Source organism: Rhinoderma darwinii, chromosome 4, assembly GCF_050947455.1.
Source record: "Rhinoderma darwinii isolate aRhiDar2 chromosome 4, aRhiDar2.hap1, whole genome shotgun sequence".
Taxonomy (NCBI): domain Eukaryota; kingdom Metazoa; phylum Chordata; class Amphibia; order Anura; family Rhinodermatidae; genus Rhinoderma; species Rhinoderma darwinii.
The window spans coordinates 239,608,785-239,620,486 of record NC_134690.1 but is presented as its reverse complement, the minus strand read 5'-3'; the positions used below and the strand labels follow the sequence as shown (position 1 = coordinate 239,620,486).

At 39.3% G+C, this 11,702-nt stretch overlaps 1 protein-coding gene across 1 annotated transcript in view; it reads left to right on the top strand.

Annotated features, from left to right (window-relative positions):
• Positions 1-283: 283 nt before the first annotated feature.
• ROS1 (ROS proto-oncogene 1, receptor tyrosine kinase) overlaps positions 284-11,702 on the top strand; it is a 223,311-nt gene continuing 211,892 nt past the window's right edge. Inside the window, exons 1-4 of the mRNA XM_075863703.1 lie at positions 284-295; positions 415-484; positions 7,624-7,772; positions 8,702-8,837. Of these exons, the coding sequence (XP_075719818.1) occupies positions 284-295; positions 415-484; positions 7,624-7,772; positions 8,702-8,837 (367 nt within the window). The remainder of the gene's footprint in view (positions 296-414; positions 485-7,623; positions 7,773-8,701; positions 8,838-11,702) is intronic.

The following is an 11,702-nucleotide window of genomic DNA, read 5'->3' as shown; positions in this document are numbered from 1 at the left end:
CATGACAACACGATAACAAACTGGAAATTCAGAAGACATTTTCTATAGTCCAACATCAGGCGACGTTTCATCTTTTTATTTAGCTTTTTCAAATTCTTTATTTAGTTTTACATATACAGATTGATATACTGAATGTGTAATATACATTTCAATCCTTATACACTTAAGGAGAAAAAAAAGGACATTTCTTCTAAATATCCAGTTTGGTTATTGTATGCTGTCGCCAACTTGTTTTGGTTACTTTGGTCATTTCCCCTGTGCTGTGACGTTAGCTTAAATACCAATGTGTTGGCTGGCATGTTCCTTCATTCAATAGGTGAAATGAAGAACATAATTTGCTGTGTAGCCCTCTCCCCACACCGAGTCTTTTAATTTCTAATGTATTTGAATATATATTTGTATTTATTTTTACAGGTTATACCCTGTGACGTACAATGTCATTATCTAAATGAATCTAGAAGCAGCAGACAAGACAATTTAGAAGGTATGTACATTAAAGGGAATGTGTCACGAATTAAACCTTTTATTTTTAAAGTAAATTACTTATTTCTATTATATTTTTTTATGTTTTTTGCTGTATTTTTTATTCTTCTTCCACATGGTGGAAAGTATTAAAAATGAAATAATAATTTGCCATGTTTTCCTGGCCACCAGAGGGATCACTTCCCAGAATTACAGCAAGGTGAATAAGGCAAAGCAACCTGACTCACAGCTGCCATAAATGTGGGAGGGAATCTCACCCCCCCTCCTACAAGCCAGGAAAAGGTGTCTTTAAATTGCTAAGCAGTGTCCGGTTGCCATTTTGGGAGTGACTGTACAAATGGCAGCTGGCAGAACCTATAGGACACACCAATAGGCTAAGGGTATGTTCACACGCTTACTAAACAAAGGGAAAACAGCTCCTAATTTTCAGCCATTGTTTAATGCAACTCGCGTTTTTGGCCGCGTTTTTTACGGACGTTTTTGGAGCTGTTTTTCTGTAGAGTCAATGAAAAACGGCTCCAAAAACGTCCCAAGAAGTGACATGCACTTCTTTTTGTTGGGCGTCTTTTTACGTGCCGTTTTTTGAAAACTGCTCCGTAAAAAATGCCCCGTTGGAACAGAACGCCGTATTTCCCATTGAAACCAATGGGCAGATGTTTGTAGGCGTTCTGCTTCCGATTTTCCAGCCATTTTTCGGGCCGTTTACGGCCCGAAAAATGTCTGAAAGCACTGCGTGTGAACATACCCTTAGAATGATGAAAGTGAAGTGAATGACTTTTCAGTTGACAGGTTCACATGGTGTGTATTTGACAATTTTTTGTGCATTTTACGTGCCAAAAAATGCATTAAAAAATGCTTTATCACGCTTTTTATTTACATAATTGGTAAAGTGTGCTGTTAGTACATACAACGCGCCTTTTTACACACGCGTTTTAAAAAAACGCATTGTGTAAATAAAGAAATGTTGAGTCAATTCCTTTCCACACACACTCAGCTCTGCTACACACTGACACACATACACAACTCTGCTACACACACACACACACACACACACACACACACACATACACTCAGCCCTGCTACACACATACACAACTCTGCGACACACAGACACACACTTAGCTTTGCTACATACAGACACACACGCAGCACTGCTACACACAGACACACTCAGCCTTGCTACACACAGACACACATACACAACTCTGCTACACACAGACATACACTCAGCTCTGCTACACACAGACACACAAACACAACTCTGCTACACACAGACACACATACTCAGCTCTGCTACACACAGCTCTGCTACACACAGACACACACACTCAGCACTGCTACACACAGACACACACACTCAGCTCTGCTACACACAGCTCTGCTACACACAGACACACACATAATGCTGCTACACACAGATACACACACTCAGCTCTGCTACACACAGACACACATACACAACTCTGCTACACACAGACAACCATACACAATGCTGCTACACACAGACACACATACACAACTCTGCTACACACAGACACACACTCAGCTCTCCTACACACAGACACACACACAGCACTGCTACACACAGACAAGCTTACCCAACACTGCTACACACAGACACACACACTTAGCTCTGCTACACACAGACACACATACACAACTCTGCTACACACAGACACACACACACACACACACACACACACACACACACACACACACACACGGAGGAGGGGGTCACGAGGGGGGGTTCACGAAAGGGGGGGTCTGTGAGAGAGAGAGACAGACAAACACACACACACCTTACCTGCAGTGCAGCCGGTCTTCATAATGGTGCCTGCTATCTCCCTACAAACCGGCTTCTCTGCTGTGTGACTCTGAACTGCGCCTGCTAGCGTTTTTGTATAGTGCTTTATAAAATACAGGTTTTTTTTCATACATTTTCGTTGCGTTTTTTGATGCGTTTTTGTGCAGGATTTGTGGGTGCTTTTGGGCGCGTAATTAGGACTCACATTGACTATAGGAATTAGGTGCATTTTTGGCACATTTTACGCGCCAAATAATTGCCCTGACGCTTCTTCTTTTACACTACGCACTTTTTAAATAGGCTTGTGTAAAAAAATGTGTTGCATTCACTAACAATGCATTTTACCATTGATGCCAATGGGAATCTTAAATCATGCGTTTCGCGCGTTTTTTGGAATAGGGCCTAAAAGGTTTGTCCAGTTTTTATTTTATTTTTTTATTTATTTGTAGAATAGGAAATAATAGTTTTTTTAAATATACATGTATGAGAAGTTCGGCCCACATATCTTTCTTATGTACGTGCAGTAGGCCCCTGTCTCTTCACAGTAGAATGGTACAGCCCACAGATTAGTCCTGTGTAATGCATCCACAGGCTAAACGAATATGACTAAACATGGCGTCAGTCACGTGACATCCTGCCGTCACACACATACATGGTCCCTAGCATTCAGTTAGCAACAGGGTTCCATGACATACATGTGGTGGGGCCTCATAGAGGACACATAATGGGCAAAGTGAATAGGACTGATGGTGGAATAATGATGAATAACTTATTCACTCTGCATGTATTTACTTGTATAAAATGGCCAACTGCCTTTAGGCGATGTTGCCATGTTGGTAATAAAGTTAACTGTTAAAAAAACAACAACACCGTGAAGACAGAGAGAAGAATGTAAGATCTGATCCTCACAGAGACTCACAGACATGATGATGATGAAATGCTGTAGGTAGAAATACTTTATAACTCCTGCGCCTCAATAATCTATTATTCATATGTTAGATACCTGGGCAGTGTTACCTGTATGCCAGGGGTCACATGATGTGTGGGTGATGGGCCACATGACTGGCACTATATTTAGTCCATTCAGTTAGCCAATGGAGTCCACTGCACTGGTTTAAGAAAGGTATGTGAACAGAATTTTAATTACATGTAGATTAAAAAACGGTATGATTTCCTATTATATGAATAAATTAATACAAAAGAAAAGTGGACAGCTCCTTTAACTCCTAGGCGCACAAAGATGCAACTGTACGTCCTGGTGGCCAGTGTCTTACCTCACCGGGACGTACAGTTACTGCGACGGTTCCCGGTGAACACTGTCGGTGACAATGTGAACCGAGAATCGGGAGGTCAGCTGTCTCTGACAGCTGACACTCCACTCTTGCCGGCCAGCGGTCATTTGCCGCTGATTTTGGCAATTAACCCCTTAAATGCAGCCTACGGCTTCTCCTGATAGGCTTCCTGACATAGTGACAGGAAGTCACTGAGTTGTTCTCGATGCACACTGTGACACTGTTGCCGATAAACGGGTTATCGCTGCTGATATTGGCAATTAAGCCCTTAAATACGGAGATTGATTGCGATCGCTGCATTTAGGGGGTTTGTAGCACATCAACAGCCCCCATGCAATTGCATGGGGGTTGCCAATGGTTGTCATGGCAACCGGAGGCCAGACTACGGCCTCCAGGTTTTCCATGTATGGAAGCCTATAGGGAGCAGCCTCAGGCTGGTCCTCATAGGCTTACTGTCAGAGTAACTGTGTTGTCACACTGACAGTTGGAATACATTACACTATGTAGGTAGTGTAATGTAGTCTAGCAAGCGATCAGTGCTGCAGGTAAAAAAAAAAAAACAGGTAAAAAAGTTAATAAAAGTGTTTTATAAAAGTGTAAAAATAAAACTTTAAAAAAAAGTACACAGATTTGGTATCGCCGCATCCGTAACGATTCAAACTATAAAACTATATTGTTATTTTTCCTGCACGGTGAACACCTAAAAATATAAACTAAAAACAATGCCAGAATCGCTATTTTTTGGTCACCACCCCACACAAAATATAGAATAAAAAGTGATCAAAAAGTCGCATGTACCCCAAAAGTCGCATGTCCCGCAAAAAAAAAAAAACTTACACAGCCTTGTCGATGCAAAAATAAAAAAGTTATGTCTCTCAGTATATGGTGACACAAAAAAGAAATTGTTTTATAAAAAAAGTGATTTTATTGTGCAAACGCTGCAAAACATAAAAGAACTATATACATATGGTATTGCCATAATCGTACCGACCCGCAGAATAAAGTAAATTGTAATTTATAGCGTGTGGGGAAGGCTGTAAGAAAAAAAGAATGAAAAATACTAGAATTGCTGTTTTTTGGTCACCTTATCTCTAAAGAAAATGTAATAAAAAGTGATCAAAAAGTTGTAGGTACCAAACAATGGTACCAATAAAAACTACAGCTCGTCCCGCCAAAAATAAGCCCTCACACCACTCAATTGACCAAGAAATAAAAAAAAAGTTATGTGTTTGTGTTTGTGTTTTTAACAAAAAATTTTTTACTTGGAAAAGTAGTAAAATATTAAAAAAAACTATATAAATTTGGTATCACCGTAATCGTATTGAGACGCAAAATAAAGTTAAGTTGTCGTTCTTACTGCCCGGTGAAATCGGTAAAAACAAAACCCAAAAAACAATGAAGGAATCACAGTTTTTTTCAATTTCACCCCGCACATAATTTTATTTTCCGTTTTCCAGTACATTTTATGGTACTTTAAATGGTGTCAACAGAAACTACAACTCCTCCTGCAAAAATAAGCCCTCACACCACTCTATTGAGAGAAAAAAAAAGCGGGGAGAAAAAAACTAAAATGAAAAAGCAAAAAAAGGGTAATTCCTAAAAGGGTTAATTAATTTCTCATAAAAAAAAATGTATTACCACATGTGGAGTATTGCCGTACTCTGGAGAAATTGCTTTACAAATGTTGGGTGGCTTTTTCTCCTTTATCCCTTGTGAAAATTAAAAAATTCAACATTTTAGTGGACAAAAATGTTGATATTTATTTTCATATATAAATAAGAGAAACAAAGAGTCCATAGATATCAAAAGAAAGTTGAAAAATAGATATTCTTTATTACAAATCAAAAAACATAAGAATCTAAAACAGGTCTTTATAACTGGATCACAGTATGACACGATATGTCAAAAATATAGGTGGACAAAATAGAGTATACAAAGACACATCTATCATTAATCCAAAATTTAGCAAGGTATTCCCAGATAGAGAGTGTGTCAGATAAGACAGGCAGTAAAGATAGAGTCTACACCGAATAAGCATAAACAGTGTGAATAGAGTATAGATGACCTAACATAACCTCCATATTCTGCTTACCCATATTTCCGTAGTGTAGTGGTATGACCCAGTGGATAAGATAGCGCCCCGACGCGCGTTTCGCGTGTAGCTTTCTCAATGTAGCTTTCTCGTATAGCTTTTTATTTATTTTCACAGCCTAATTCCACTAAATTCTGCAAAAAACCTGTGGGGTCAAAATGCTAACTATACCCCTACAAAAATTCCTTGAGGGGTGTAGTTTCCAAAATGGGGTCACTTTTGGGGTGTTTGCATTGTTTTGGTCCCTCCAGGGCTTTGCAAACGGGACATGGCACCGAAAACCATTCCAGCGAAATCTGTGCTCCAAAATCTAAATTGCGCTCCTTCCCTTCTGAGCCCTGCCGTGGGTCCAAACAGCCGTTTATTACCACATATGGGGTATTTCAGGAGCTGATGCTTTACAAATTTTGGGAGTCTTTTTATTCTTTATTCCTTGTAAAAATTAAAAAGGTCTACGTTTTTTCCGAAATAAAGTAAATTTTTATTTTCGCAGACTAATTTCAGTAAATTTAGCACAAAACCTGTGGGGTCAAAATGCTAACTATACCCCTATATAATTTCCTTGAGGGGTGTAGTTTCCAAAATGGTGTCACTTTTGGGGGATTCCACTGTTTTGGCACCACAAGACCTATTCAAACCTGACATGGTGCTTAAAATATATTCTTAAAAAAAAGGTGGCATTAATATCCACTATTCTTTGCCTCTGAGGCCTGTGCTTCAGTACATTAGCACACTAGGACCACATGTGGGATATTTCTAAAAACTGCAGAATCTGGGCAATAAATATTGGTTGTGTTTCTCTGGTAAAACCTTGTGTGTTACAGAAAAAAATGTTTCACAAATACATTTTGGCAAAAAAATTTAAATTTATAAATTTCCCTTCTATTTTGCTTTATTTCATGAGAAACGCCTAAATGGTTAAGACACTTTCTGAATGCTGTTTTGAATACTTTGAGAGGTGCAGTTTTTAAAATGGGATGATTTATTGGGACTTTCTAATATATAAGGCTCCCGAAACCACTTCAGAACTGAACTGGTCCCTGAAAAAATAGCCTTTTGAAATTTTCTTGAAAATGTGAGAAATTGCTGCTAAAGTTCTAAACCTTGTAACATCCCAGAAAATAAAAGGACGTTCAAAAACTATGCCAACATAAAGTAGATATTTGAGAAATGTTAACTAGTAACTATTTTGTGTGGTATTACTATCTGTTTTACAAGCTACATTTAAATTTAGAAAAATGCTAATTTTTGCAATTTTTCTCGAAATTTTGGTGTTTTTCCACTAAAACATATTGAATTTATCGACCAAATTTTTCCACTAACATAAAGTACAATATGTCACGAAAAAAACAATCTCAGAATCGCTTGGATAGGTAAAAGCATTCCCAAGTTATTATCACATAAAGTAACATGTCAGATTTGAACAAATCGGTTGTGCCACAAGGTCAAAACAGGCTGCGTACTGAAGGGGTTAAGATGATTTTACATGGCAGCATAAAAGATCCAATCAGCGATGAGTGAACTCATTCGTTGGCTGTTCAGTGCCATGTTTACATACACCAATGATGGGGAACGAGCTTTCATTTGCCTAATTAGTTGTCGTATATAACTTTTATAGTTATATTCTATTTATATTTTTTAACTACAATACGATTTACCATTTTTTTGTAACCTGGGTATAGTATACATGGCAATTAAGATGTATAATCTATATGTATTATATCTCACTCAGAAACTGTTATTGGCTCATACTGTACCTCTATTTGACTCCGATTTTATATTGAGGCACACAGAGTGTTTTTCTCATAGATTCTGTATGAATATACCCCAAAAAATTGGGGCATGCTGTATCGCTTGATATATTACGTAGGTATTCTTCCCTAAAAGCATATTTGTGACTATAACTGTCTTGTGACTAAATGGCTGCTGAACATTTACATTTTGCTTTACAGACTGTACTGTTGTTCCAACACCTCCTTTTGTGTCCTTTATTGGGTCCCATAATGTAACATTAAGGTGGATTTCAGCAAATATATCTGAAACAACATATATAGTTCAGAGCAAATATGTAAAAATTCCAAGTGAATGGGAAAATACAAAGGTAAGACGTATGCATATCGCATATTAAATAACAGCAAAACTGTAAACTACATTTAAATGTAGACTTCTCTTTTTGCAGCCTTTTTCTAGGAGTTGTACAGCAGTTTATGTTATCTAAAACAGTTTGTATCTATTAGCAATATGGTCGCTCTGAGCGTCTCTTATAAAACTGGGACAGAGGAGGAGAAAAGACCTACGCCCTATCCTAGTGAGCAGGTTGTTAAATAGACTTTGATGCATCAGCTTCAACTAACAAAGGCACGCATCGAATGGGGCAAAGGATGAAAACATTGTCTCCTGCTGTGCCTCCACTCAGGATAACCACATTGCTTGCTTAGGCCCCATGCACATGACCGTAAATTTCATCCGTAATTACGGAATCCATACAGATGAAATTGCAGATCCATTCATTTCTATTAGCCACGGACACCTTTCTGTATATGTACGGATGCGTGTCCAGGCCATAGAAATTATCTGCAAATTATAGAACATGTCCTATTTTTGTCTGCAATTGTGGCACGGACTCGCCCATAGAAGTTTACGGGCGCTTCCGCAATTGTGAATCTGTAGCCATCTGATCTGTATTTGTGGACAGTAAATACCTTTACAGTCGTGTGCATGAGGCCTAATAGTGCATTGTGGTAGCTCAATGTGGTGGGGGGTGGTAAAAGCCCCCCTTAAGTTGTCAGGTTGCATGTCTGACAGAGAAACCACAGTTTTTTCCTAGGGCAACCAGTAAAATATTGAAAACCCCTTTAACGGGAAAGTTAACAGAAAAACAGTAGAGCAAAGTATTTGCATATTGACTCTTTATTATTTGTTTGTATAGTACAATTTGATAATGATATTAACATACTGCTGAACCTTCTACATTTTAATACTTAAATGTGTTTATGGAGAAGCCTAACTTCTGTTGTCCCTAAATTACAGACAGTGACTGAACCTTCATATACTGTGAATAACCTGCAGCCCTACACCGAGTATTTGTTCCGAGTCATATGGATTATTTGTCAGCTGCAATTCTACTCACAACCCAGCACTGCCTATAGGACCCTTGCATCTGGAGGTAAGACTGGATACTATTCAACATTTAGACTATTTTTATTCTTTGAGGTCGGATGGTGCTGGAAAGATGAGTGGCAACCAATATGCCCATTGTTACAGTCCTCACAGTAATTGCCACTCAGCTTTTTAACCCCTTAAGGACACAGCCTAGTTTTGGCCTTAAGGCTCAGAGCCCATTTTTTAAATCTGACATATTTCACTTTATGTGGTAATAACGTCGGAATGCTTAAACCTATCCAAGCGATTCTGAGATTGTTTTCTCGTGACACATTGGGCTTCATGTTCGTGGTAAAATTTGGTCGATATATTCAGTGTTTATTGGTGAAAAATTGCAAAATGTAGAGAAAATTTTGAAAAAATAGCATTTTTCAGAATTTAAGTGCATCTGCTTGTAAAACAGACAGTTATACCACCCAAAATAGTTACTAGTTCACATTTCCCATATGTTTACTTTAGATTGGCATTGTTTTTTGAACATTCTTTTATTTTTCTTGGACGTTACAAGGCTTAGAACATAAACAGCAATTTCTCATGTTTTTAAGAAAATTTCAAAAGCCTTTTTTTTAAGGTACCTGTTCAGTTCTGAAGTGCTTTGAGGGGCCTATGTATTAGAAACCCTGATAAAACATCCCATTTTAAAAACTAGGCCCCTCAAACTATTCAAAACAGCATTTAGAAAGGCTTTTCACAGGAATTAAAGCAAAGTGGAGGTGAAATTTGCAAATTTCATTTTTCTTGCTGAATTTCAATTTCATTAATTTTTTTTTCTGTAACACAGAAGCTTTTATCAGAGAAACACTACTAAATCTGTATTGTCCAGATTCTGCAGTTTTTAGAAATGTCCCACATGTGGCTCTAGTGTGCTTGTGGACTAAAACACAAGCCCTAGAAGCAAAGAAGCACCTAGTGCATTTTGAGGTCTCTTTTTTATTAGAATATATTTTAGGCAGCATGCCAGGTTTGAAAAGGTGTTGAGGTGCCAAAACAGTAGGAATCCCCCAATAGTGACCCCATTTTGGAAATTACACCCCTCAAGGAATTCATTTATGGTTGTTGTTACCATTTTGACTGCACAGTTTTTTCACAGCACCTATTTGAATTGGGCTGTGAAATTAAAAAATGTAATTTTTTCCAATAAAATGTCATTTGTGATCAAATTTTTTTATTTTCACAGGGAACAAAATACCTAATTTTGTTGCCCAATTTGTCCTTAGTGCGGCAATACCCTATTTGTGGTGATAAACTGCTGTTTGGGCCCATGGGAGGGCTCAGAAGGAAAGGAGCGCTATGTGTTTGTTGGAGTCCAGATTTTGCTGGATTGGTTTTCGGGTGCCATGTCGCATTTGCAGAGCCCCAGAGGTATCAAAGCAATGGAAACCCACCAGAAGTCACCCCATTTTGGAAACTACACCCCTCAAGGAATTCAAATATGGGTGTTGTGACCATTTTGACCCCATAGTTTTTTCACAGAACTTATTTGAACTGGGCTGGGAATTAAAACAAAATTAATTTTTTCCAATAATATGTAGTTTTGGCTGAAAAGTTCTTATTTTTACATGAAACAAAATACCCCATTCTGTTGCACAATTTGTCCTTAGTGCCAAAATACCCCATTTGTGGTGATAAACTGCCATTTGGGCCCATGGGAGGGCTGAGAAGGAAAAGACCACCATTTGGCCTACTGGGGATTTTCTGGTGCGAAGTCATGTATGCAGAAGCCCCTGAGGTACCAGTACAGTTGAAACTCCCAAGAAGTGACCCCGTTTTAAAAACGACACCCTTAAGGCATTCATCTAGAGGTGTAGTGAGCATTTTGACATACACACCATAAACTGTAATGTGGGTTCTCCTGAATACGGCAATACCCTACAAGTGGCTGTTATCAGCTGCCTGGGCACACAGCAGGGCCCAGAGGGGAAAGACGAGGGGGGATAAGCTGTGCGGAGTACATCAGGGTAAGTAAAATTGGGGTAAATTATAAACCAAGGGATGTATGATAAATTTGAAAACACTCTTTCATACAGAGCTCTGGTTTTTCGGGACACGTGTCACATTGATATATTGTGTCCTCCCTTATCCCCCTCTTATAGCAGATGTTGCACCTCTTTTGACTTTTTCCCTTCTTGCCTGTTTGGGGAACTTCTCCTGGAAAGTGTTGCCCTGGTACGATGCGTGTGGCCCCGCTTCCAGAAGTACTGGGTGCCCCCCCCCTTCTTGGTCCCTAAAGATTAGGTTCTTGATAATCACCTCTTGAAATTCCAGGAAAGTTCCCATCTGGCCTGTACATCGACGTAGCACGTACACATCGTACAAAGCCGTCGGTATGATGTGCACGGCCAGCTTCTTATACCACACCGCATGGCGCTGTAGGGCTTCAGGACTTGATCTGACAAGTCCACCCCTCCCAGGATGCAGTCTGGTTTGTGGGTCTCTGTACTGGTACCTTGTACGGTACGTGGATACTGGTGTGGCCATGTATTGTTGTCAATACAAGGACATTTCTCTTGTCCTTGTACTTGACACACAATATGTTGCTGCTAGAATGTGCCCTGCTCTCACCCCTTCTGAGTGTTTGCCCAAGCAGAGTCTTAGGGAGGCCTCCCAGATTTCTTCTAGCAGCGCCGCATGCCGCAGGACTTCTGGAAGAGAAGCAGTTGAAGAGTGGGACGCTGGTATAAAAATTATCCAGGTAGAGCTGGTGACCCTGGTCCAGCAGTGGGTGCACCAAATCCCACACAATTTTTGCATTAACTCCCAGTAAGGGTGGGCATTCTGGGGCCTTAATACTGCTGTCCTTCCCTTCATATATCCTAAATCTGTAGGTATACCCTGATGCACACTCACATAGCTTATACATCTTCACGCC